General features: G+C 40.1%; 2 protein-coding genes across 6 annotated transcripts; one reads left to right on the top strand and one right to left on the bottom strand.

Annotated features, from left to right (window-relative positions):
• On the top strand, nt 1-10390 carry LOC135262864 (U2 snRNP-associated SURP motif-containing protein-like). 2 transcript variants are annotated; one of them, XM_064350205.1, is made up of 24 exons: nt 1-130; nt 1016-1115; nt 1291-1402; nt 1895-1992; nt 2434-2501; nt 2605-2696; nt 2953-3017; nt 3144-3309; nt 3806-4011; nt 4622-4665; nt 5828-5932; nt 6043-6109; nt 6245-6414; nt 6665-6827; nt 6942-7021; nt 7135-7222; nt 7336-7464; nt 7766-7925; nt 8078-8173; nt 8418-8481; nt 8848-8998; nt 9111-9221; nt 9423-9652; nt 9898-10390. In XM_064350205.1, exons 2-24 carry the CDS (start codon nt 1038-1040, stop codon nt 10022-10024), a joined length of 2670 nt encoding a protein of 889 aa, XP_064206275.1. In that variant the 5' UTR covers nt 1-130; nt 1016-1037; the 3' UTR covers nt 10025-10390. The 2 variants fall into 2 exon arrangements, with proteins under 2 accessions (XP_064206275.1, XP_064206274.1); XM_064350204.1 differs by having other exon boundaries at nt 1889-1992.
• LOC135262863 (WD repeat-containing protein 44-like) lies at nt 10285-27838 on the bottom strand. 4 transcript variants are annotated; one of them, XM_064350199.1, is made up of 21 exons: nt 27693-27838; nt 26343-26457; nt 25285-25318; nt 23237-23311; nt 21388-21949; nt 19191-19321; nt 18652-18744; nt 18340-18476; nt 17824-17907; nt 17613-17719; nt 17010-17161; nt 15382-15520; nt 14829-14893; nt 14325-14441; nt 14078-14200; nt 13763-13954; nt 13531-13632; nt 12535-12650; nt 12318-12445; nt 11446-11580; nt 10285-11306 (listed from the first exon to the last, which is right to left on the bottom strand). In XM_064350199.1, the coding sequence occupies exons 1-21, from the start codon at nt 27811-27813 to the stop codon at nt 11218-11220; spliced, it is 2817 nt and encodes a 938-aa protein (XP_064206269.1). In that variant the 5' UTR covers nt 27814-27838; the 3' UTR covers nt 10285-11217. The 4 variants fall into 4 exon arrangements, with proteins under 4 accessions (XP_064206269.1, XP_064206271.1, XP_064206270.1 ...); XM_064350201.1 differs by lacking the exon at nt 27693-27838 and adding an exon at nt 26654-26852; XM_064350200.1 differs by lacking the exon at nt 27693-27838 and adding an exon at nt 26671-26852.
• Between the last annotated feature and the right edge of the window lie 161 nt (nt 27839-27999).

Here is a 27999-nt window from a genome sequence, read left to right as displayed (position 1 = left end):
GATGCAGACCACGTTGTCTCCATTATTAGTGGGCTCTGCGCAGCCTTTTCCCACACAGTTCAACATGGCGGGCTAATAAACATAACTAATGAAAACGGTGCGTTGATCAACGTTAAGCAGGAGCAAAAATGTAAGTTCTTGCGCCCCTTCAGTATGGCCATTGCAGTGCCATAATTATTAATCGAATGCAGAATTGTAATTAAACTGTCATCTTAAATACGGTGCTAATTCTCAAACTACAGCCGAATAAAAAGGCATCTAAAATCTAGCTTGTTTGCAATCGCAAAAACATCGGCATATCCAACATAGCTAACTGGCTAGCTTGCTAGCAGCAATTTCTGCAGGTAATGCGTGGCACTGCTTACTAGCTTGATAGTACTAGCCACCTATCGAGCTAGCTATTAGCTACTGTTAGCTATAGTTTTCATGTGAAATCCATCCTTACCCAAGTCGTTTCCTTTGTAACGTCTTTCGCTAAGTTTCGAAACATAACTTTTGATAACACAGCTAGTTAACTAGCCAGCCATACATGTAACTGTACTCATTTTTTGTATGGTGACAGTATTGGTAAGGTGAAGATCTGATCATTTGGTCCGAGGTGATGAAGTATCATTTGTTAGCTAGCTCAATAAGTATTATCTGTAAAATTAAAAATGTCTATCTAGATGTTTGTATTGGCAATGTAGAATAGATGTTAATCTACTTGCATGGAAGCCTTACCTAACGTGACTTATATTAGTAAGCTAGCTGCCTATCTATTGTGCCTAACTTGACAAACGAGCTTTCATTGCATCTCATTATCGTTGTCATAATTAGCTGACAACGCTAACTGGTTGCATTAGGATGCAGTCTACGACTGTAGTTGGCTTCTTGCCTTTTCATACTAAATGCATACTTTGGCAAGTTACAGTCCTACCACATGTATGTGCAGAATATGGTAAGGGTAAACTCACTCGCACATTTGCTTACAGTGTCATGTTTGTAGTTTATTAAAAATAGTCCTTTTTCCCCTTAGAAGCCCACAGCTCAATGGTAGTATGGCAGATAAAAAAGGCAAAAATGTTGGAGTTAAACGGACATTAACCAAAAAAGAACAGGAAGAACTGAAGAAAAAGGTATTTCTGAAACTGTTTTAACCATCTTTGTTCATCTTGTCACAGTTCAGTGTAAAGAGAGATTAGCAAAAACGAACGCACTCAAATGCATATTACATGACAATTACTGTATAGTATGTTATGTGAACAAATACATCCTTATTTTGGGTACTTTGTAATTTGGGGACTTTTTCAGGAAGAAGAAAAAGCAGCAGAGGTTTTTGAAGAGTTTTTAGCATCTTTTGACAGCAATGAGAAAAGTGGGGTGAAGACCTTTGTCCGTGGTGGCATTGTGAATGCAACAAAAGGTGAGATGGCCCTCGGGATGTGGTTGTGCTTCCTCCAGGAGATCCACAGTGCTTAGGGCAGTGATGCCTCTCAGTACGGATCTGATATGCGCATAAAACAACATAATTTAGCCTAAGTTCTGATCCAGTCCGTGGCACTGATCAAGTAATCAAGACCCAAGTCTCAATGAAAGCCAGAAATCTCCAGGTGTCTGGAACTTCAGTCAGCTAGAGTGATTTTGTGATAGATGGGTAACTGATGCAGAGTTCATTGCTTAATTGTTTTATGGTAGTCTTGGTGATGTATTCCTCTCCCCAAGTCTCCCCAAATCAGCAGTTTCTCAAAATGTGACCTGTGGAGTTCAAGGACAAACAATTTTGCCGATAGGTTTAAAAGGGTATATTGTTATACATGTGTATTGTCATTATTTCTGAGTATTTTGCCTTGCTGTAAAAATAATCCCAGACTGTTTTCATGTTTGTTTCTTTCTTGCATAATGGTTGAAGAAGCAGAAGAGGTGAAGAAAAGCAAGCTTTACAGACCAGCCACCAAATTTACACCGTTGGCTCAACATGTTTCTACAACACAGTCCTCAGAATTCAAGAAACCTGTAAGTGACCCAGCACAAAAAATTGTAACTGATTCTTTTGAGAACTTAAGTTTCTGATTGGAAATGTTAAGTGATATTAGTCAGAACTGTACTAATTTCCTTTCACAATAAATACTTTTTAATGTTTGTTATGTTCCTGGTATATTCAAATGTATAGCTTTTTCTATGTCTGATATTCTATAATGATTATAATGATCTTATTGTGGTGAAGTATAATTTTTCCCTCCAGCATCAGTTAAATTACAGCAAAATTGTATTAATAAACAACTCCTTTAGAGGTTAACAGCTGTATGGGGTAGACAGATAGAAGTACTGTTTGTGTACGTTTGATCCATTTCTTACATTTCTACCTGTTATGTAGATTGAATGAACGCAAGCAATTATTTTCATTGACAGCAAATAAGTGAATTAAGTTAACACAATTGTTAATTGAATTGGCAGCTAATTAAAAAGAAGACAGAAGACAAAAAGAAGAGTAATCTTGAACTCTTCAAAGAAGAGCTAAAGCAGTATGGCTTTCGTTTCTTATAAGGCATACATTTTTTCAGAATTCACACTTGGATGTACATTCAGTCCTCTTGAGTTAAGATGATCTATTTGCAATATTTTTAGGATTCAGGAAGAGAGAGAAGAGAGGTATAAAAGGAAGAAAAATGAACCAGGATGCTATGGAGACTTGGACATTCCGTTGACTCGACGATCAAGTATGGTTAAAATTTTTAATCTCTCTGATAGTGTACATGTACATAATGGCATTGTTTCAAATATCTTGAAGGGTTGTATTCACAATTCCTTGTTATCTTCTGACGATATTATGAGTTCCATCAAGCTAATTACTTTATATGTTATCTGACTATCATCAGTATTCATTTTGCTTTTGTTTGTGTTCTTTTTATTGTGTTCCTTGAAGCTTTTATGAAAAGCAAACTTACAGAGATTTACCTTTCAATTTCTGTGCAGTATTTGATGACGACCCTGGTGTGCCAACTACAACTAATCTGTATATTGGATGTATTAACCCAAAGGTAAAGGGACAATTTGAGGGGAATTTTCAAGAATTGAAGCTTTTTTGCTCTTGATGAGCAGTGTGGAAAGGATTGTTTTTCAGGAAATAGCTGTCTTTATTTGTGTTTATGCATCCCCACCCCCAGATGAATGAGGAAATGCTTTGCAAAGAGTTTGGAAAGTACGGACCACTGGCCAGCGTGAAGATTATGTGGCCTCGGACAGACGAGGAGCGCACCAGGGTCACAAACCGCGGCTTTGTGGCCTTCATGACTCGTAAAGATGCGGAAAGAGCTTTGGCAGCTCTTGATGGTAAATTCAGATGACCACACTTGGGTTTATCAGGAACAGCTAGCTTGCTCTCCAATTTTTCTGCAATGTCACAGATTAACATTCAAACTTATAATGAAAAAGAAACCCATGGTCCTTATGGTATTCCGAGGCCACGCTGGCACCATGACACCAACATAAATGGCTTTCCCGTTCTCTTGTGTCTCTTCACAGGTAAACTCTCCAGGAGAGGTGTTGAGGGCCTCTGTATGGCTTTTAATTGGCTAAGGACATTCCCTTTGATGTTTATGGAGGGGAGAGAGAGATGTAATATTCTATTAACCATTAATAAGTTTGCCCGATCCAATTATATTGTCTCTCTCAAAGGCCATACCCCTAAACACTAGATATCTAAAATCGGCATAGTAAATCCAGCTGCAAAATTGGAAACCTTGATTTCAGTTTTTCTGACAATGCTGTCATTTATTAGCCAATGCTACCATTTAAAAACAAACTATCATTGTTGCCGCCACTGCAGGTAAAACGGTCATGGGTTTCGAAATGAAGCTGGGATGGGGAAAAGCGGTTCGTATCCCTCCCCAACCGCTGTACACTCCCATAGGGGCGCTAAAAATGTCCACGCCCCCGCCCCCATCTGGCCTGCCCTTCAACGCTCAGCCTCGAGAGCGGTTCAGAAATGACTTCACTAAGCCCTGGGGCAGGTCCAAGGAGGAATTTGAAAAGGTAAAGTTTCCCGTTCTAAAGCAGCGGAGGTGTATGCATGTTTTATTTAATGAAAACAAGCCTGATGTTTCATCTTGGGTTCAACTCTGGAGGTTAGCACTGCTGTATGTGAGCTGAAGTAGATTCAGGAAGGGGTGATAAAATTTCAATGGAAATAATGACAGGAAATCGGTGAGGCCTGTAACTGAAACTTGGATCGGCGCTTCCATGAATAGCTACAGGAAGGACCGTATCTTGTGGAAATTTATTTGAAGCAAAGTTTAAGTTTCAGTTTTTCTATGAAGAAATTATCAACCCTTTGTGCATGCTGTTGTAGTATCGTGTAAGTATGTCATTTTAAAATAGTTGGAGAATGGTTTTAGCGAGTGTATACATGGTGTAATGGTAATTTTTGGTGAGGGGTGGGGTGGGTGGTTTGGTTTTTTAAATTTTATGAAAACAGCAGAACAGATTTCTGCTCCCTGCAATTATTTTACTCATTGTATAGGGAATATATATCACTATTAGTATTCTCTGATCATTATTCTTAATGCTATATATCCTGCGGTGTTTCATCTGTAAATACTCACTTTCTTTATATTTTCACTATTTGATTTGACTTCACGAACAGACTCTGTCCGAAGCCGTAGTCAAAGTGGTTATCCCAACAGAAAGGTACACTCTCTATCCATTCTTACTACTACTGCTACTACGACCGACCAGCCGTTCTCGCGGCACATAATTCTAGAGGACGGAGGCCCCTGTATTCAGATTTTATCTGTGTGATGCAGGAAGTGCCCCAGTCCTACGAGCAATGCCTGCAGGTCAGTTCGCTGCTGACTGAACTCGACGGCATCCCTCGCCGCGAGGCACGTCAAGAGTTTTACCCCTTGCGATTTTCCCTTCCCCCCCCCCCGCCCCCGTCCTGCTGTTGCGGACAAAGTCTGGTCTTTTGTTGTTTGCTCTGTGAGCATCTTGTGTGTTTCAGTACACTGACACAGCAAGCATTTCACTTAAAAAAATAAGTTTGTCAAATGTCCTTGCTCAGAGAATTGGGGACTGCTGCTCTGGAGGATCAGGGGGGTTGTTTTTGTCTATTGGGGGTGTCCTTTGCTGCAGTTTGACCGGATCAATACATATTGAAATTGTGGAATGACTCTCGTATGATTTTTGCCTAGCAGGTTGTGCCGTTAACTCAAAATTACAATTCCTGGCATAAAATCAGAAATTGGTAGAATAAATGCGGGTGTTCAGTATGGCGGGTAGTTGCAGAATTGAAGCTCTCCAGACCATGTCAGAGCTGGTGATACGCCTGACATGTACTCTATCACAGCCGGTTTAGTGATGAGACATGGTACTCTTGTGGTATTCAGGTGCAGTTTAGACCAGCTGGTAGTAGCCAATAGTAGTAAGTAATGCTAATCCTGGCAGTTCATTTCTGTAGCTGAAAATGTGATTTTGAAAGGGAGTTTGCTCTGTTTGTGACTTGGCTGAATGTTAAACACTGCATGACAAATTCCTGCCACTCGTGGTCTTTGCTTTGCAAAAGTAACAGGACAGGCTGTCCCCGCCTCCACTCCCAGCTCAGGCCCAGACAGTGTGCCAGCTAACTCAATACAATCTCTTACACTGGCGTGACGTTGCAACATGACAGCATTGCTGCAGTGTTACAGAAGCATTGTGACGTTTTTGTGTTTGGATCCTCCTGTGCGTGCCCACGGAAGGGAGAGGAGTAGGGTCAGTGTGAAGTGAGATCATTGTCATGGTCACTTGACTGGATGACTGGGGAAAGGCATCGACCCAATTTGTCTTATTCGCCTTTTTCTCTCTTCCGCAGAAACCTTTTAGGCCTCATCCACAGAATGATAGAGTTTGTGGTGCGTGAGGGACCCATGTTTGAAGCCATTATTATGAATAAAGAGAAGAACAATCGTGACTTCAGGTGAGGAGTGGGAACGGCGATGATTCTGTTGCAATGATGATGCGGTCTTGCCTTTTTCATTTACTCATTTCCAGAAGTGTTTGCTCATGAGTTTGCTGTGCAATTTGCAGGTTCTTATTCAACAACAAAAGTCAGGAGCATGTATACTATCGCTGGAAATTGTACTCCATTCTCCAGGTAAGCTGTCGGTACACCTGTCTGTACGAATGTGTCACGGAAACATTCACACATCCCATGTCCAAAGTTTTTCGGTGGCCTTTGTAGTAAGGGAGTAACCTCAGCACATTGCCACCCCCCCCCCTCGTCTCTCAGGGCGAGCCCCCCAATGAGTGGAGCACGGCAGACTTCCGGATCTTCCGCGGGGGCTCCCTTTGGCGCCCCCCCCTGCTGAAGCCATACTTGCATGGAGATGAGGACACCAGTGAAGACCCTGCCTCTCCCTCCCAGGAAGAGGAACTGAAGAAAGGCCAGCTTAAGGCAGAGTAAGATCCAGCTTCTTTTGAGTGCTTTTAAAGTAAATGATGAGGCGATTCTACAGCTCGTTCTCCAGGACTGCCATTTATAATCACCTATGGAATTGGCGGTACTTTTTTGATTACTACAGGTGCTTCAGCGGTAGATATTTCTTTTGGAGAAATCCAGTATGACATTTTCTCCCCTTGCATATTGCCATGCATATCAGGTTTTTTCACTGTAATATTAATACAGGTCCCTGTGTTTTCTGTCCTTCAGGCACAGGGAGAAGCTTGAGGACATTCTCAGAGCCCTCGCCCCACGCAGGGAGGAGGTCGGTGATGCCATGGCGTTTTGCCTGGAGAGGGCAGAGGCAGCAGAGGAGGTCGTGGGGTGCATCGCGGAGTCCCTGTCTCTTTTGCAGACTCCCCCGCAGAAGAAGGTCTGCACATCTCCGTCTTTAGGGCTTGAGGAAACTTGCCTAGTCGATGATATGCACTTTTTTTGGGGGGGGTTTGCCTTCAACACTGGTTCTCTTGTCATTTTGTCCCAACAGATTGCAAGATTGTATCTGGTGTCGGACATTTTATACAATTCTTGTGCCAAAGTTGCCAACGCGTCCTACTATCGAAAATAGTATGACAGACCATTTACATGCTGATTCTTTTTTTTTTTTTCAAATATAAAATATTTTTGTAGTCTTGCTGTGTATAAATATTTCTTTTCACAGAAATGTTTCTTCTGTTTAGCTTTGAATCGAAACTGCCCCAGATATTTGGAGACATCAGTGAGGCTTATCGGAACATTCAGGCTAGGCTTCAAGCTGAACAGTTTAAGGTAAGCCTAAGCAGTTATTTATGTCTGAGGAGACAATGTGGTATTAATATACGCAACTTTATGTATTTGTACAGATGAGATTGTGACTGGTTCCTTCTCTCTTGTTTTTAAAGCAAAAGGTCATGTGTTGCTTCAGGGCATGGGAGGACTGGGCCGTCTACCCTGAATCCTACCTGATTCAGCTGCAGAATATCTTCCTGGGCCTCGTCAAGGCTGGGCAGGAGGTGATCGAGAGGCCAGAAGTGAGCTCCGCTTCTCCTCGCCTCACAGCCATGGATATCACATTTATACATGCTGTTTTACTGTCCAAATAAGAACTATATACAGTATATTTGGATGACCAGTATAACCCACAAACACACAGTCAGTGTAGAGTACATTCCAGTGGCAAGGATTGTATTTGGCTTAATTTGTGCATAATTTGAGTCTGAATGCTGGTATTGAATAAGGGGGGAGCAGAGGATCATGTGACCGCATGCTGTATGAGGAGGTTTAATAAGGAGACAGAGCGCTGTAGTTAAGCTGTGTTATTGTCTGTTGGAGGTCACCACTCCTGACCTTGACGGTACTCCACTGGAGGACTTGGATGGTTCACCCATGGCCAGCCTGTCCTGGGACCCTACCACCTTGGATGGGATGCCTGTCGACGACATTGACGGGGTCCCCCTGGGCAACCCACTGGACGACATTGATGGAATGCCAAGTAGGTTGCATTTGTAACATTGGAATAAAACAATTAATTCAAATTTTCTAAAATTCTAATTTTGACCGGATTTCTTTAAAAATGTTTTGGAAGCACACTTGGTAGCACAGCAACTAAGAGTCATTTTTCCTCTTTCTTTCAATTTTCCTTAGTGGAGGAAAACGCTGATAAAAATAAAAGCATTCCTCGCCCTCGAGTGGCTCTTTCCAAATGGGAAAGGGTTGATGATTCTGAAGTTCTGCCCCAAGGTATAACAAATCCCTGTCATTTCAGACATAAAACATACAGTTACGTCTTTCTGGGTGCAAGTGTTTACATTGGAACACCTACGCAGTTTGTGCATATCAAATATAATAGTGTAAATCATTACTTCATGAAAATTGTACTAATAAAGTTAGTTGCTGACTTTTTCAGTGGTGAAGCACTATACGCTAATTTCTGGGAAGCAAAAAAAGCCTTGTCTACCTTCCTTTATGTGCTTTCATTCATCAGTGAATGCTGAATCAAAATGGGATCTGATAAAAGAGCAAGATTCAGGGGAGGAGGTGAATGTCGGGTACGAGTCTTTTTCCCTTTTTCCCCTCAAAATCATCTGCTAAAATGCAGGCTAGTGGTTTCCAGAGTGTTTATCACATCTTTGTATGTATTTGATTATATTTAGGAATTTAATTTACCTGGCTAACACCAATAAATCTTCTGTGCATTGTAAGGAATCCAAAGGTATCTGGGACACAATTGCTTTGTCATAAATCACTTTACATTACGCTGTCGCTCTTTGAAAGATGCAATGCTTCTTGCTGCTCCTGCAGTGAATTTCCAATCAGCTGACTCATTTATCATCAGTGCCTGCTGAAGTTAATTAATACCTGAAGGAAAGCGCTGCGGGTAAGACGTTAAGCGGCTGTGTTGATTTCACCTGCAGTGTGGACCCTAAGGGGGATGGTGGGAATACAGAGGACAGCAGTGGAGAGGACTCGTCTAGCCCATCTAAGTACGATGTGGCCGATTTCAAAAGATCCGTGACTAATTTTGAGCTGTCTGAGGATAAGAGGAGCAAGCTGCGTGAACTTGAGGCAAGCCCACCTAATTTTCGTTGACTCAGTACCCACTCTGATTTCCCAGACCCCTCAGTGGTATCCAGCAACCCGGTCTCGTTCCATACCATTTTTTCCCCCTTTTTAATAGGTCAAAGTGATGAAATTTCAGGATGACCTTGAGTCAGGGAAAAGACCCAGGAAGTCAGGAATGGGTGTTCAGCAGCAAGTAGAACACTATCGGAACAAGTTGTTACAGAAGGTAGGTGGAGGTGGCAAGTCACTGGTTACTGAAATTTTCACTCCTGTACAGTTAGTCAGAAAGTTAAATTAATTTTTGACATGATTTCAGTTGCGAGAGTTTAGTGTGTTATGGCTGAAAGAAAGTTGAATAGTTGCTAAGTGCCAGCACCCAAGATTGCGTTCTGCATTTACATTGTATGTATTCATCCTTATCTTTCAGGAGTTTGATAAAGATGATCAGGACAGGAAGGAAAAGTTCACACAAAAGTCAAAAGAGAGAGTGAAGAAAGATGAGAAGAGGGACAAAGCAGAAGACAAGAGTAAAATAAAGGACAAGAAGAGGAGTAATAAGGAATCAAGTCAGGATTGGGACAGAAAAAGGGCCGACGAGGAGAAGGTTCGGGAGCGTACAGAACGATACGGAGGAGGCAACTCCTCCTCCCCTTCCAGGTAAGTCATGTACTTCTCTACACTCTTCAGGTGCTGCACAGTGGTTTTACTTTTTATAACAGCCACCACTGTGCTACAAAGCCATCATCTCTGCCTCCCTCATCTTAAAATCTCCCAATTCTATTTGACAGATATTCAGTTTAGTATCGCATTTGTTCATTTTATTGTGATTGCTGCTGCACCATTGGTCTGAAATGTTCTTCTTTCTTCATCTTGTCTTTATCCTTCGGTGGTTGTTTGGAAAGAACAAAATCAAAGTCTCCGATGAAGTCCAAGCAGTTGCGATCACCATCGCCTGGCAGAAAGTCAAAGAGGTCAAGCTCGGAGTCACCTCATCGTTCTCACAAAAAAATTAAAAAGGGCAAACACTGACACCCTGCAATACCTGCACACCCCCCCCCCTTCTTAAGCATCAAACATACAGTACAAACACACACAGACTCTGCCGATGCTTATGGTGCCTGAGCCTCACCCTCTCATGTACCACAGTGGGGTGACTCTCCGGGCTGACATCGGTTTTGTTTTTTCCATTCCCCTAGCCCCCCGCCATCTCAATGCACCACACAGAATATGTGCTAGGACTGCTTGAGCGAAAGGTTTGGTATATGTTTGGAAAAATGGAAGTTCAAATATTATTTGTACAATTCTGTTGTTTTTATTTTATTTTTGTTTTGTACATCCATGTTGAAATCTATTGCAAGAGTGTTACGGAAACATAATAAACAGTTCTTGGCGGTGCCTTCTTGCGTGCCTGTAAGGTCATAACTTTTGAGCGTCAAGAATGAATGCTAACATATCTGCTAACCTGACAACGACATGGTGAAGTTGGATTTTTTCTTTCTGCATTAACAGAATACAAATACTTTGTGAATAGTTTGTGCATGAAGGTGGAGAAGCACTCCTCTCCTGTAAATTATATTTCTTGACCATAAAATAAGGGTCACTGGGCAGAGCGACCTTCAATAGCAAAGCCGTGAATAGCAAAACTTGATTTTTATAGGATGAACAAACAAAATAATTAATCTATTTAGTTTTCTATTCATTCACAACATAAAGTGCCATAAATTAAATTACAGTGTGTCCGAGAGAACATTCTCTGATAATGTGTTTGGAGAATCTGACCCTGTTGGTCAAATCTTTGTAAACTCTTCTCCACTGACCTGACAGTGCTTAGAGCAGTTTTTTCTCATGCCAATGGAAATAATACCATTTAATTCAGAAAAACTCCAGGTCCTAATCACATATTTGCATTTCCTCAGTTTAGTCATTTGCTTGAGCACTACAGTATATCTCTTTTTGGTCCCCTAAGGACACTAAATGCTAGCAGAACAGAAAAACAGTGTCCCAGTTTCATCAGCTGATTTCTTCCTCACCTTTCCGTCATACTCTAGCTTAAGAGCTCCTGTTCTGTGGAAGCGGGAGGACAGTACCCTCTTCCTAATTTGAGGGTACACTTCAGCAGCTGTTGAGTAGCAAGTAGACTTGAGTAGCAAGTCACCGAAATGTACTCTGGTGTGGAATGCAGGATGGAGAGGACTTTGTTTGCAGTTGAGGGTTGGTTGATCTCAGTACTTTTTCATGTTGATGAACACTTTGATGGCACCAGTGAAGTCTGCTGAGATCAGTACCTCTGTATGATCTGTCTTCAGTGCACCTTAGGGAGCATAAATAAGAAAAAAAAGATACAATTTTAAAGTCAGCATTTATTCTCCACTGTTAACCGTTTTATTTATTTGGAAGACATGACTGCACAGCGAAGAATCTGTGATTCCACTTGCATGTCCTTACTATACCTGATGGGATGGTATCGGAGCCTCCAGAGTCTGTGCTCTTGCACTCTGCATCCAGTGTTTCCAGGCCTGCTTCAGATGGAACAATTGCACTGGGGTTGGGTGCAAAGATGGCTGACGTGACAACAGCATTGTGGGCTAGGCAACCGGGAAGAAATAGACATGCAATTCCCCTGTCAGTCAGAAAACGTTCCGACTGCTGTCACAGTTCTGAGGTCCATTTAGGGCTGTGTCACATTATAGGCATTTGTCTCCTGACCTATCAGTTGCTGATTATGTAGTTCTCTCTCGGGTGAAAGATTAGTAGTTGTGACTATTTGGACTCATGAATGATAGATTGTGTGTAAATCCTGGGAACTCCCCATTGAATGGATTATGGAGGGCGGGAGCAGCCAAGTCAAAGCTGGAGGTAATGTGTTCCAGTGGGATGATCCTTTAAGGGAAGGATTCCTGCAAAAGTCCAGGGTAACTTTACTGCTGAGTTCTCAGTTAAAGGATTAACTACTTTATCACTGCTAATTCCTTCCCAGAAGTTTCAGTCTTGTTGGTCAGAGGTGAATTTGCTCAAGCTTCATTTCTAGACTTGCATTCCAACAGGAGCAAGCATAAAAAAACTGTTAAACCATGTAAATGGTGTGTTCTGAATGCAAGGAGTAGGAGTTAACATAGGTGAATACATCATTACACTTCTGTGATAGTTGAACATACTGACACTAATGGTCTCTCCTATTATGTGAAAATAGTTTTTGTACTTCTCTTTAACGTACCTTAAACATGACAACCTAGTAAATTTTCAACTACCCTAATAGCTTGTTCCTAGCTAATGGTTTACTGTAGAATTCCATGAAGTGGAACTAATAAATGGCTCTACTTACCTTTGATTCCTTCCCAGAAATCATTGCGGTCTCGCCGAACAGAGGTGAATTTGCTCAAGTCATGGTAGGTGCTCCAGATGTAAACAAATCTGTCCTCTGAGCCACTCACGATGAATGAGTAATCATGACTGTAAAATGAGGAGATTACTTTAGCAAATGTTTAACCTGGACAAATGGCAACTACCAACTAGCTGAAAGTTTAGAGAAGGAACCTTACCTGAAACTCGCCTTGATTTGACTGCTGCTGTTGACATAACCTTTGTACTTCATAGACAAAGAGAGATCTCTTAAGTCGTATAAACGAATCCTTGAATCATTGGAGGTCACCAAAATCTACAAAGAAATTTAGGAGACATAACGTCAACTGTCCATAAATCCTACCGAAAGTTACGTTAACATGTAAACATGTTTTAATGTACTATTGGATTGAAATGTTTGCCCTTTACAAATGATCAATAAAAATTCTGCATAGCTATGCTATAGCCATTCCAGTTCTTACTTAATATGAATAATGCAAAGCAAATTAACATTTAAATTTGGATAAACTACACTAGCTTTCAGTATCTCAATTGGCTTGCAGTAACAATAATTTAGATTGCTAATAAGCTAATATACATTCTATGCAATTCTATGAACAATTTAACATTGATCAATTAAATTGAGCAGTTTTACAGTTAATGAAATGTAACAGCAAACATAACTCAGTGTTGCTAACTGTTACAAATTTTTTACTGAACTATGCAATATTCCAACCAAAATGAAAAGACAGGAAATACACTGCTCAATGCACCCCTCCCTTTTGGAACTATTCCATGACTAATTATGCATAGCCTGCATTGACACTGACACAGTCGTTCATTCCAGGCTGTGGGACACATAATTTCACTAAGCAATCAGCTGGATTAACCACTTTGGAGCCCCTATGATGCACTATTAAATAATTCACTCAAGAGGAAACTTGTTCGAAGTACATGTATGTGGGCAGAATGGTTGACTGTCACGTGTAGGTGTGCATTTCTCTTTGAACAGACCCTTTAGCGTAGGGATGTTTGGTACTATCCATCTGAAATTTGTGTACTTTATGGTATCTGAGATTTCTTTAAAGGAGAAGTTTTGTGGCCTGTTCTCTACGCAGATGGCCGTGGGAGTAGACCTCCGTTCCAAACCTTCTTCCCAGACAGTGCAGTGAAAGGGTGAGAGGCGCTGCTATAACCTTGTTCTCTCTAGGTAGTGGCTCTATCGCGGTGATCTTGCGGCCAATTCGGTTCCTGCCTCTGGTAGATCGCACGTGGATTTGGGTGTGGTATTTAAGGTGCTGAAAAAGCAAAACAGATCCATGAAACCACCACATACTTTTTTTTTTTTTTACATTTTTACTGCACCTGCATGCAGTTGGGAAAATGGATGGAAATATGAAATGTTCTCCGCAGGAAAGGGTACAGCACCTCTGTGTCGTAGAAGACGCAGCGCCCGTCATAAGTGCCAATGACAGCGTACTTCCCATTCTGGCAGAAGTTGGCGGCGGTGATGAGACGCGTCTGCCCGTCCACCTCATTCCACAGCGCCACCTTCTTGTCAGGAATGTTCCAGAGCCGCAGCTTCCCATCCAGAGAGCCACTGAGGAAATACCGGTCATCCTGACGAAGAGGGGGAGCAGGTGCACAAGGGAGGGAGTTACCATGCACTATACTGTCATACTGCACTTGCTGATACAAAGGTGTGGAAGTCATTAATGCCATCTTTAGCAGGGACGCACTTACTCTGGGGTGGAAAGCAATGGCCGTGACAAAGTCAATGTGCTGGAAGCAGCACAGACACTCTCTTCTTGATACGTGCCATAGCCTGACCGTCTTGTCCATTGATGATGACAGAAGGAAGTAGTTCTGAGGAGAGAGGAGAGTAGCAATATTGCAGCCATCAGCAGTTAACTCAATGGAATTAAATCAGTGTAGACACAGGGGAAAGACGATTCATTGTGCTCTGAGTTTAGGGTCTGTGACTTCTCACCTTAGACCAGGACAGGTCCAGCAGGTCAGCTGTGTGCCCTTTGTACTTGCAGAAGGGAACCTGTCGGAAGGGGGCGTTACTGTCTTCGGTGTCGGGGTCCTCTGGGGCGGTGTTAATCTGGAGACAATGAAATAACCCTCTCACTGACACACATGGATAGGTTTAAAATCTTAAATTCCACTGTCTTGGAGCCTGATTTACTAAGACCTTCAGCACTTGCGAAACCTTTTAACACACACAAAATCATGACCCATGATTGGTCATGGTATTTATTTTGCACTAATCCTTCGTTGTGTTATTATTGTTGCTTGTGCTGAAAAGTTTTGCATATGCTAAAGGTCTTAGTATATCAGGCCCTTTTAGTGACACAATCTTTGTATTGTCTATCTGTCCCAAAGAAGCAGTGCATCTTTAATTGTACAAAAATGACATGTTTGTATATGTTTCGTATATAGTTTCATAAGCACAAAGATCACAGTTCTCCTGATTCATTTTGCTTCTCACCCCACCATCTGCATCTGATTTTGAAGAACACAAGCTTTCCTGAGAAGGGGATGGGGAAACCCTCCCTAAGGAAGAAGGGAAAATGCCAATGAACGACACCCTGCATGCGTCCTGCAAGTCACACACTATACATTTTCACATGGGTGGACTAAGCACCTGCTAATGCGCTGCTAACTTATTTAAGTGTTCATGAATTATTCACATTCCATTAAAGTAAATTATTCAGAAACTTCCACTCAAAAGACAGGGTGTAATTGTGGACTTAATATAATAGTCTAATATCATCTGGACATTATTTCTCTTCTGTTCACATCATACAATATCCCCCACATTGTCAAACAAATATAACTCCAGTACATGTTGCAATTATTAACTGATAAATAATAAGAAGTAATGAATTATAATTCATTGTTATAAAAACCTATATTAATTATTGCCTAACAAATTTCAGCATTACAGCAATTACAGTAGTGTAATTTTGTCAGCTGCACATCTGATGTGTCTGATGTGGCCACAAAATCAAGTGCAAGATTTTATGAACTGGATGGGCTACCGTCTGTGTTGTACTTCATCCGCATGTTGTAGAAGAAGTCAAAGGCATTCTTCAAGACCCAGATCCGCACAATGGTGTCTTGTCCTGCGGTGGCCAGCAGTCTTCCACAGTGAGAGAACTTCATTGTCCACACGGCACCCTGAAAAAATACAGCATGGCAGGGTCCAACACAAAAGGAAATACCTTATATCAGCTGTTTTCAAACTTGGTCTTGGGGTACCACTCTGTATGCTGGTTTTTGTTACAACCACAATTGCAATCCCAGAATGTTAACAAGTCTTTCATATTTAAAGAGATTATTTACTCCCCTGAACCACATTATATCAGAAATGGCTATGTGTGCAGTGAAGAATAAAAGTCCCAAATTCACATTGTGCTCTGTTGCAAATTATTACATAAAGAGAGGTAAAAAAAAATGTAACTGATCAAATTAAAGACTGAAGTGAATCAATATGTTCCAAATGGGTTAAAGTGTTGACACATGGCCACTAAAATAATGATGATTTCAAAGACAAAGCAAATGATAATAAGCCCAACCTGCTTAAGGAAAAGATAATGTAAGAACGTAAACATGTATTCAGCAACCTAATTAGGAGACTATTCATTCACCTTTAAATTCAGTCTTTCATTTTAATAATTAAAACATTTCATAATGACCTTTTATGACAGGTATTTCCGACATAATGTGATTTAAGAGAATATATAATCCCTTTAAATATGAATAGCACCTAGTTAAATAAAATCAACCACTTCTGGGATTTCAATTGAGGTTGGACTTAAAACCAACATACACAGTGATAAGCCAGGACTTTGCCCGAATCAGCGCACTTGCCTACTATTGAGTAGGCTCGTAGAGTACACTGTATGGGAAAGTTGTTAAGTAGACGAAATTTCCTCTAAATGTAGTGTACTTAAAATCCAAGGATGATATACTTGTTTCCGGGGTTTCGCTGAGTATATTCGGGAACACACTTTTCGTAAGTAGGTCACCATTTGGTCCCATAAGTATGCTTGACTTCATAAGTATGCAGCTTCAAAACGAGGCACAACTTTGCTGTTATAACAACAATGATGTGAGCTACCAATGGCAGAGCGTCTTACGACACTACACTTCCACAATGCGGTTGGAAAATAATATGGGGCATATTTTTCACATACTGCTGATTGCGTACTAAGCGTACGCACTAAACAGTACACTGTATACTTAGTAGACGGTACATATTTGAGGACACAGTAGGCAGGCAGGTGATTCCGAGGCTTTGGCACAAACCTGTCAGCAATGAATCTTATAACATGGACCAGAACATTTTTCTAAAATGGATCAATAATAATGAACTAGCATTGTTCTCATCTCCCCTATTTAAAAAGTATGATAAGGAAGTCTGTAATTGAAAGGCATTTGTAAATATAATTTCTTAATCAATTTTATTAGGGAGATGTTTGAAATGTGTTTTTACATTAAATCAGATCAGATTTATTACACATTAAATGATAATAGCAAAGTAAACTACTGGTCAATTTTTCAATGAACTACCTAGAGCTGGAGGCTGACTTGGATGACAGCAGTATCTTGGCAGCTGAAAGGAGCTACATAAGCAGAACCTGCAGGTCACGTCACAAATTCTCACCGTGTGCTCCCCACTCAGGTCTTGGACAGCTTTTATCTGGTCAAAATCGAAAGGGCCCTTGAAGCCGTGAGCAGCTTTGAATCTGAGTGGTCTGGTGTAGGGCATCCCCTCATCATCACTAGAAGAGGGGTCATCCTGGTCCATATGGAACACTGGGACAAACCAAGGTCCAGAAACAATATGGGTGTCCTCACACATGCAGTGCTTTATCAGTGCCAATACTAAACCTAAGGCAAAGTCCATAGACCATAGGCTAAAACTTTACCAAGTTATCATGTTTTCAATATCCCAAGCAGAGTCACTACAAAGCAGTTGAAGAGAAATAGAGGGATGTAATCCAAAATGTCACAAAAAATTACTTCTCGTCAATCTTTCCAAATAGCCAGCAAATAATGTCAATTTTTCATTTAAAAAAACAACATATTACAATATATTCCCTTTTTCCAATTGCAAACTGTAATTTTCCCTTTTTTACATTTTTCCAATTAATGTTTTACTACTCAGCATCCATCAATTTCTTTTTATTTAGAGCCTAGTCCGCTATGCAACTTTCATTTTCAATCTCAAATCTTTCTTTACAAATTTGTGAAACTGAGATAGTACCTTCATCGCGGACACTCTTCACTTTGTTTACAGCCTTCTCACCATACTCTTCTGCAAAGTGTTTGGCCCTCTTAACAGATTTACCCAAGAACTTCTTAAATTTTGTTCTGGGAGCACAAGATCACACAGTTAACACAGACAGCTAAAAAAGAAGGAACAGCTAGGAAAGAAGCTGTGCTTGAGTATGCGAAGTCCCGTCCGTAAGTCTTACGTTCTTTGTTTGAGCTTTCCTCCATCTGTCTCAGACAACTGAGACTGGGACTTGTCTTCATCATCTGACTGCTCAATATCATCCCTGTGAAAGAAACAGACTTCTCAGACCTTGGGAAGATTTCTGTCCCAAAGAGAAATGCTTACAGCACAATCATTTATTTACATTAAATGCACGCAAATGCATATCAGGAATGAACAGAGAGATTATAACATGTAACATTCCTAGTCTCTTCTGTAATTGAAGCACACAGAAAATGACTGAAACCTGGGGTTTTAAATAAGGCTCACGTCTTTCCTTTTCTATTTCAGGATTGTCAGCAACAAAGACTATGTAGTCCACTAACTTTGGCTAGGATCGCATCTTTAGCTATTTTTGCAAAGCAAAATGCATCACAGATAAGTACTAAAACTTTGCTGTTCCAATTCTCCAATTATGCGCAGTGCCAGTGTCAGTAGACGGTTAGAGTGCATGACGCATTATACAGCCAAGCAGACGGGGTGTTTTCCTCTTTACGTGATGTACTCTTTGGTCCTCCTCATGATATGGAGTGTGAGCGGGTTGATTCCATTGGGCAGCTTCTCCTCCGCCAGGCTCAACGGGATCTCCTCCCCAGTGTCCAAGTTCTTAATAATAACACTTGACAGTATCTCCTGTTTCAGACAAATGAAAAGACAAAACCCCACAGTCAGCCAGCCAATTGCTCTTATCACACTAAGTTTCTGTGGTGAGGAAAAACAGGCAAGACCCAAAACCGATCCAAGATCCGAAGATGAGTAATCTCATAACCATGGAAGCATTAACTTGAACATAGTGGCGCAACCTTACCTCATCTGTCAACTCACGACCGGAGTTGGATCGCGGTCGCTGGGCTCCAGCTGTCTCAGCAGTGGGGGAGGCGGAGCTTTGTCTGTCATGCTCCTGAAAACCACACCCACTCATACAAGTTTAACCAAGTTTTTCTTGCATAGACATGGTCAATAAGATGACAAGCTTACTTATTAAAAATATAAATATGAGAAACAAAAAATACATACATACATACACAGTTATGTACATGCAGCTAACCACTTTTGTGAATATTAATTCTAAAACAATTTTATTTAAAACTGCCAGTACTGTAATTACTGTATATATGCCCTCACTGACAATCTTGATTTTTCCATGAGGTAGCAAAGATATGCCAGTCATTTTGATTTGCCTGAGCTAGTACAAAATGTAGTCTGCTGCTTAAACCACAGGAGACACAACCAGAATTCAACCCCAATCCTTTCCTTCAGTGACACTGACCTCTAAAAACCATGTCAGACTTGATGGATATTGGGTAACAAAAAAATTGAAGGATAGCAATGGAATGGCTCACTTACTTGGGTGATTACCAATTTGTCCCCGCTAGTTGCACTGGCCAAGTCCAAAGAGTGCTGCAGCTCCTTGGTGATACATTCCACTGTAGTGCTGGGAGACATCAAACCACAAGGCTCCACTGGCTTGAAGGACACTAGGCACAAACAGGGTGATTACAGGGGTTAGCAAAGCTTTGCCTTTATATCTTAAGCATCCAGATATTGTTTATGATGCATTCTTAAATCATTAGGTAAGCTCAGAGATGGAAGAGATGGAAATAACACTTGTAATGCATAATACTTTGGACCATCCAGGTCTTGCCATAAGCAGGTTAGCATACCACAAAACAGGCATTTGACATTCAGTATATAAACCTACTTACATAGTGAAGTGGGTAATTGGGGCTCTTATGATGGGATGTATCAGTCATATCATGTGCGTTTAGTTTTTCGATTCAGTTACTTTATGCATTACATATGCATGTGTACTGTAATAATATCTATTTCTAATCATTTAATATCTTCAGAATTATCCATAAAGCAGAATGTACCCAGTATACTGTAAGAAGAGAATTATTCTGTACTCTTGTCTGTGTGTGATTTCTTATCTGCCAGTTGAATCACTTGAATCTTTATAATAGTTAAATTGTTATTTGAACTTTAGTCTGATTCACTTCTAATTTGTATAAATGAGGACAAACTGAATGCACAATGAAAGTTTATTCTCCTGGGAGAGAGAGTAGAGGGGGAGGAATATTTTGTTTAAACAAAACATATAACCTTCGCGAAATCCTTGGCTTGGCCTAGTTAGGCCAGAAGCCCAAGTTGCCTGGTTACCAGCTCTGGTTGCTTGGCAGCAGGGAACCTTTCCCCCCCTCAACTCCTATGAGCAAAACTCTGTCTCATGAAATGATGGATAACTTTCTTATTTTATCAATACACTGTGACCGATGAACTGACAATTCTCCACATTCCTCCTCCTTGTTTGTACAGTAGTATAACAACGTCCTTTGCAATAAGTTTTGAGAACTGTTATTCTTTTATTTCTTTTTCTTCTTTAATAAAATGGACCTTTTCTCAGCTTCGTTTGCACTTTGATTATATTAGAGAATTGCAAAAAAGTTTAAATTTTACTTAAACAGAAAAACCTGGACTATTATTAGGAGTGTTATTTCCATCCCTGAATCAGTACATCCTTAAAGGTCAAAAATTTCCATGAACTTAACCAAACAGTGGAAGTATCTGACTGGTGAAGGACACGTGTAGTCTTAACCAGTGCTTCTGGAATGGGATTCATTTGATGTTATCTCAATTATCTGACTCCAAAATAATGTTTTAACCTTTCGTCTGTGCTAATAGTTACGCACAGATGGAGGAGACTACTTTCCACCAGTAGTGTGGCTCTATATGGATTGCTATCTATCTTGGTAGACATGGGCATGCCTCTGGCTTGTGTGGTCTGCATACCTACAATTGTGTTTCAGGCTTTGACACTGATGTATAGGCAAGTTTCTACAGAGTACAGATATCCTGAGTTCTATGTGTATGTTAGGACCTTAACATACTAGGTGTGCAGTGGTAAAGAGGTAAAGAGGGATGCCAGGTTAAAGTTAATGCAATGTATTGTACAGTATGTTCAAATTGGCAATATACAATGGTGCAAAAGTGTGTGTCAAGTTTAATGGCTGTAAGCATATGATGCGTAGGAGAATGTGTTGACGAGTCTCCTTGAACCATTGCACATTTTCTCTTATAAATCCAAAGATTAAAAGAAAACCCAAAGTCATCAAATAAACACACAATCATAATAACAAAACAGTACATTGACGATCCTGCTTACGCAGTCTCTGTGGGCATCCCACACCAGGTTAACCTTTGTATCTGGCTGGGCACTGACCCTTAGGTATCAGGATCCCCACAACTAAAGACACAAACAAACATGATTACTCTGCACTATGGAGAACTTAAGGTTTACCAAATACTTATCCAGCCAGATGTTTTGCAACTGAGCACTGTCTCGTTATCACACCCCCTGACTCCCTGTCAGCACAGTAAACAGACTGTTTTCCTTTTGGCGTCTGATAAGGGGCACACTTCTGTAGACCACCCTATAACTATATTAGGTTTTCTGTTCTTTTTTGCTGTATTCTGTTTAAGCTGATATTAATGTACTTTTGTAAAAGCAATAGATCTGAAGAGGATACAAAAAACAACCTTTTACCTTCTAGTTTTGATGGCCGCAGCACCTCTTGGGTCCCTGTACGGGATGGCGGTGGAGGACGAAACGGGGGAGGAGGTCGAGGTGGAGGAGTGCCACTAGGAAGGGGTGGCCTCATAGGCGGGGACTTCTTAGTGCTGGCTACAATGTCTGGCTCAGTGGAGAACTGCCTTGGGGGCTTAGCAGGGCCGGAGAACACAGTGTGAGAGACTTCTTCCAAAATGTCAGTTGCTTCCTGCTCCCGCCCCTCCTCTGCAGACACCTGGGGAGATGGTGGGCTTTGCCAATTGTGGATGAGGCTGCTGGTAATATCTGGGGCTCTTGTAGTTGAGGGGTAGTGTTTCCCTAGACCCCCAGTTTTGGGAGTGTCCTCCTGCTCAGTGGCAATGCATACCTCAGCAGGCTCGTGTAGGTTATCAACAGTGATGTGCTGCCCCACAGCCATGACCCCTGGGGCCAAAGGCACCCCAGACACCTCATTCTTAATTTTCCAAACATCCTCTGTGAGTGACACCTCCTCTGCAGTGCCACCCCTCTGGCTCTCCTCAATTATGCTGTCAATGATCTGGTGAAATGGAAATATAATCACGAATGAAGTAAGCTGGTCAGCATTCCTTTACTACTGTACCACAATCAAATTGGGGTCATATAAGCTTTTGAAATACTTGATGCCAGTAAAATTTCCAATCATATTAAATCATTTTGTTTTGAATATTGGAGAAAATATATGTTTCTTTTATAATAGCCAGTAATCAGCAGGGAGTTTACCACTGTCTTTTGTATTTAAAAGAGTATCTGACACAGGGCTAATGGTCACATACAACTTACATGATATTTGGCACACCCACAGAGTGTATTATTCATGACTTTGAAAATTAAGTACTATTCACTGAACATATATGGTCCAAATCATATTTCCATTAAGCTAATGTTGGCAAAGTGTCAATAGGCATGAAACTGATGCATTTTCTTGCATATCGAGTAAAGTACATACACGTGAACACAAGAACACGCTGACACGATTCACGTGGATCTCAGCGACCCAGACGTCCTAATGCCTGGCTGCAACCCTCATGGGAAGTGATCCAATCCCCCACTCACAGAGAGTACAGCTTAGTCTTTGCTTAAAATAACAAAGACAAGTTGAGGGATGTGGAGGTGCATCAGCACAAAGCCCTGGTCACTGCCAGAGGAAACACTCAAACTCAGGAATTACCAGACTTTCAGCAGTCCGATTAATACTGAATTTCAGACAACACTGTTAGTGAAGGCCAGAACATATCATTTTGTTTTTGAAAATAGGAAGATTATAATTTTGTACACTTTTGAAATGGTACAATTCAGAACTCTGTGATTCAATTCATTATTGGCTGATAAAAGCCTGGTGTGCAGCTACCACAATCGCGCTCTGAAGAAGGCCAACAAACCAAAACATGACCTTTTTAGCTGTTTTTTAGTGCTTCTTTTTGTATTTTATTTTCAAAGATGAAACTAGACCTTCCCCAGTGCTGCCAATTCGCCACTTTCTTTCACTTTATTTACAATTATTGACATTCTGTTTTCTTGGGCCAGGCACCCCAATCAATGCTATTATTGTGCAGGGCACTTGATTTATTTATTTTTTCAGAGTAAGATTATGTCTGTTACAATATATAACCTGGAATAGATTTATTGTTGAATTTCAAATGGAAGGCATGGATATGATTGTTTCTGTTGCCTGTATTACTTTATTGGAATAAACAGATTTGGAGCGGTTGCAGAACAGGACTAAGTTGTTCGAAAAGCAGTAAACATGGGAATAAAGCGGTGTGCACTGCCACTATCTGAAAAGAGAAGGAGAGGACGGATGCACCTGGAGGGAGTCTTCATTGCAGGGCTCCTGTGGGACAAACAAAGAGGCCACCACTGTAGGGCTCTCCTCACTCCCCTGCAGTCAACAACGAGCACAGACACAAAATGACTGCAGCCAAACAATGAGAGGCACACCGTCATCCATAAACATGACAACATGAAATCAAAATAATAATACCCGGCCAACAAATTAAATGTAATGTTTCAGTTCCTTCCACAGACTATAGCACAAATTATACAGCACTTAAACATAAGAAATGCATTTGAGTCAGTCATCATTGTAAGAAGACTTTCCTTTTCTGGGATAAAATGACAGATATGGATATTTTAGGCATTTCCTTTAAGCAATCTGTTTGACAAAGTCGTCACAAGAATTTCTACATACAATCAAATACCAGTTGCCAAACATCAAGGTGTCTCTATGTATGTCTTAAAGGGAATGTTCAGCTCCACCAGTACAAATTCTTTGTTCTACCACCATGCACTCATTTTAATATTCAGCGGCTGGTTATTCCTCCTGTTGATGGATGATAACAGGGTGTGGCAACAGTGAAAGGAGCCCTAGACAGGATCACTAGAGTACATTTTGGATCTGGTTTGGTAGTACCATCAGATGTGTTTAATTCAACCACCACTGAAGATCTGCTACCCCATCTCACCCATCCACTCCCATCTCTCCAAGACGAACATCATCAAGTGATGTAATAATTGCTGGAGTTTTTTCATTCTGTGAGCTGATCGCTGTGTGCGCGCATGAAAGGAAAACTGGAATCCCTGTGTGAGCAACTATGTTTTCCAGCTTTGACAGTTCTAGTCTTAATGTCACTTTACATCCAACCCCTCAAATCACTCACTTATTTGCTCTTCCATCCAGGGACACTAAATGCAGCTCTTAGAAAACAATACAAGAGTCTGCAGTGTTTCCTCAGTCCAATCATGCACATCGTTTCAAGATAAAAGGACTGGGCAGCGGTCGTAGTACAAAGATGAATATTACCAAAAAGAAGATAAATACACTCAATCTCATGTGGGAATTCATTACACATATTTATTTCTTGACATTGGACAACTATTCAAAGTCATAAATGACTGCACTCAAGACTTAAACAAACTTGCTTCTTTTGCAAGATTATGGGTTTCTAAATGTTTACAAAGTTTTACAGACTCCTCAATCTCATCTTCCACTCATCTACAAAAAGTGTGGAAAAAAAACCAGTGATGGATGAAGTGTCCATGTAACTTTATGTTGGTAAGACTTCAAAAAAACTGAAAGTACAGTCAACAGAACATCAAAGCGACATATAGCATCAAGAGAAGAGACATATTTCCGACACGCAATATTACAGAACAAAGGCATTAAGATACATTTAAGGCAAATTGCAGAGGGAGAAATATAAGAGCTTTTGAAACGAGAAGCCAGATGGATATATGAACTGAACTGTCTAACACCAAATGAAAGAACTATTCCTTAACTCTTTTCTGTTTTTTATTATATGTTTGTTTTGCTTTGCAATGTATCCAAATGAATGATACTATGTTTAAAATACATATTTTTGATGTTTTTTCTTTATATTTTTCTTTTATTATTTGTGAATGTAAGACAATCTGTCATCAGCTTGAACAATGAATTATTTCTTTAGTTTCATCTATTTTTTTCGTTTACCCCACCCCCTTTCTGATTTTTAGAAGGCTATATAGACTATCCTTAAAAAGAATGCGTCCTATATAGACTATCCTTAAAAGACATTTTACTTTGCATTTAAAAGAAAAGCACTTTGGTGAAACTTTTGAAACTGTCTAATTCAGACTAATGTAATCAAGACTCTTAATTGTCATCAGCTTAACCGGTGTGAGTCTGTACATAGAGGCCTTTCTTTGTTCTTTTTGTTTCACACCAAAGACAACTTTACACTGATTAATTTGACAACTATTGCAATTTTAATTCCTAGTTGGGCTTGGCATTGTATACCATAATAAACAGATATCCTGTCAACTGCAACAGACATTTGCATATTATGAAATTATAAGTAGTATGATTGTGAGTCATACCTTTGTTGAGAGAAGGACACTCTTTGCAGGTGACCTAAAGAAAGAAGAGAAATGGAACTAGTTGTTTTTATGTATTGTAACATCTAATTTCATCAAACTTCAAATTTTACTTTTGATACAATTTTCTAATTTTGTTGAGTAGGCCAGACAACATTTCAGAGTATCTGGAGAAAATCGTTGTTTGGGCTATACAGGTATTTGTCAACGAGACTCCATCAATTAAGATAAGCAAAAGGCTTGAAACAGCCAAGCACTTTTTTTTTTTTTTTTGCAACTCTGTACTTTGACCCGAAGGCTACATCATAACTTGAGACAACCTAAGGGAAAATCTGCTGACTGCAGAATTTTCCTCATTATGGACTGAAGGCTGTCACATATTTCATTCTCTAACGTTAAATTCAACAGCCATGTCAAGTGTAGGCCTACAAGTTCGTCGTCAGATATTATTGTATAGGATCATGTGTTCATCCAAAGAGTTATATAAAACGTATCTCATTAGCGCTTCTGCACGTGTAGAACACTATCGGCAATGCATAGAACGAGAACAAAATAAAGCTTACAATTACCACGTAAGCTACGCTCATCAAACAATAAATCGAGAGATGAGACCTGCCGTCACATCAGCTTTTGTGCGACCCTATCTTCGCATTAGATATCATTTGTGTTCGTTTGTGAGCTCTTACCACATAATGTTACGTCACAGAAACAAATGGAAATACAGAATTACACTCAATGAGACATCATGGCTATACAGCTTGTTGTTACGAAGTCCCGTTATAAAATAAATAAATAATATTTTTTTTTAAAACAGCATAAGTCGGCAGCCTATATGGTTGCACTCAATTTATATTACAGATTCATAGATCCATCTTCTAATAGGTATGGAAAACGGCTGGCGATTCTTAGTAGGCTAAACATGATTTTTAGCCTTTACAAGATCTGTATCGTTCAGCGCTTTTGTAACAGCTGCTAGCTTTAACGGTGTTAAAAGTGACTATACAATAGTCTCCATATGTCCAAATTTCCAGTAAGCTGGTAAAAGTCATTTTTATACTTACGCATTTGTGGAAAGAATCAAACTGACATCTTCAGTCGTATCATAGAATTCTTCTGAGTCACTTGTGTCCGAGTCCATTTGGTCAATGTGGCTAGTGAAATAATCCAAGTAGCCTACTATTGAATGGAAAACAAGACACAGCAATTAAGCCTAACCTCACTAGCGTTCCATAGTAAGGAAAAATTCAGTGATGCTGGTTCGCGAGCAAGCGAATTAGCCAACTGTCAGCTACATTAGTTACAGTGCAAGGATGGGTGATGCCACTATCTTATGCTTGCTATTGAGCTAGCATATTCAACTACAATATACTACCTGATTGGAAACCTCACCAGCGCAAGATAGAATAGATAGCTGTCTGATATCCAGAGACGTGTTCCTCTATAGCTAATACAATAGCAGCTAGCCTACTTTCTATGGTGTATCAATATTGTGTGCATTTAAATAGTGTTGAGACCGACAAGAAAAGGAAGAACGGGTTATTGTTCCTTAATTTACAACTAGAAAATAAATAAATAAATAAATCAGATCAGGAAATGTCGCGAGACTGCAATCAATGGCTGGAGAAGAAAGATTTTTTTAAAATAAAAATAAATACTGACTGACCGGTGTTGAAGGCCGGCTATTTTATATGACTGAATAATGTAAATACTAGGATAACTATGAAAGTAAAACATGTTGTGTGAAACGCCTCTATAATGGGCAGTTTTTCAAGTCTTCGCTTGAAACTTTCAAAGATGATGTGATGAGCAATGTGAAGTGCGCATATCGTGCACCTTTATGTAAAACATGAATTACATTTACAAGCTGTTTTGTAAATCAATGTGTAGTAAAATCTATTTTAATAAAAATTTTCTATGCATTAAAAAATGGAATCTATCTAATTGCGTTTAAGTTTAGAATAGAGTTTTACATTAATTCATTAATTAATTAGCTTTTTAAGTTAATTGCTATGCAACTGGAATCTACTATATGGATTTAATGTTGTGTCATAATTATCAACATGTAGAAAACCATTTGTAACATCAGATATATGTACAGTAATACTACCATTACTCACAATAAGCAGATTAAAAAGAATAAAACCTGCTTTGCTGTATGTTGCAATTGATATTTCAGTGTTTGTTTAGTCCGCCGGACTATGCAGGTAAGTATAAATAACCCATCCTCAAATGTGTGTATTTTACCCAACTCATGGGAAGACTATTAAGACCAGCTGTTGCGTACTATCCTTTGTCTAATGTATTTGCTAGACACATTGAATCATTTTGGCCCACTTCACTGCAGCATCTTAAATATGGCAGAATTTCAAATGTTTTGCAGATCTGAGAACTGTGTTAGTGGAGTGGCCTACACTTGATGAGGGTTGGTGCATGTGTAACTGGGGTAGAACTGGTTCTATTTGACCACGTTGGCATGCCATCCATCTGTAGCAGATGTTTATCTGCATATTGATGTTTCTGAGCTTGAAACATTCTCACACTTCAGACTCCCCCAGCAACTGCAGACCACAGATATGTATCAGTCAGAACATTGAACAGGATAGAGACATTAGAACATGCAACCTATAGGTGAGCCTATAAAAACTTTTAACCTCACAACTAGTCATCTGGCAGCTTGACAGCAATGATTAAAGGGTTGTTTGTATTAAATTTCTTGAA

Source organism: Anguilla rostrata, chromosome 9 (assembly GCF_018555375.3).
Source record: "Anguilla rostrata isolate EN2019 chromosome 9, ASM1855537v3, whole genome shotgun sequence".
Classification (NCBI taxonomy): domain Eukaryota; kingdom Metazoa; phylum Chordata; class Actinopteri; order Anguilliformes; family Anguillidae; genus Anguilla; species Anguilla rostrata.
This window is presented reverse-complemented; position numbering and strand designations above follow the sequence as displayed.

Excerpts from the sequence above, each read along its gene's own strand:
- LOC135262864 (XM_064350204.1), top strand. The coding sequence starts at position 1,038 with ATGGCAGATAAAAAAGGCAAAAATGTTGGAGTTAAACGGACATTAACC. Across the intron at positions 7,223-7,335 it reads TTCAAGCTGAACAGTTTAAG|CAAAAGGTCATGTGTTGCTT; the intron begins GTAAGCCTAAGC and ends TTGTTTTTAAAG. Across the intron at positions 9,653-9,897 it reads AACTCCTCCTCCCCTTCCAG|AACAAAATCAAAGTCTCCGA; the intron begins GTAAGTCATGTA and ends TTGTTTGGAAAG.
- LOC135262863 (XM_064350199.1), bottom strand. The coding sequence starts at position 27,813 with ATGTTTCAAGCTCAGAAACATCAATATGCAGATAAACATCTGCTACAG. Across the intron at positions 21,950-23,236 it reads GCAATGAAGACTCCCTCCAG|ATCATTGACAGCATAATTGA; the intron begins GTGCATCCGTCC and ends CCATTTCACCAG. Across the intron at positions 14,442-14,828 it reads AATCAGATGCAGATGGTGGG|ATTAACACCGCCCCAGAGGA; the intron begins GTGAGAAGCAAA and ends CATTGTCTCCAG.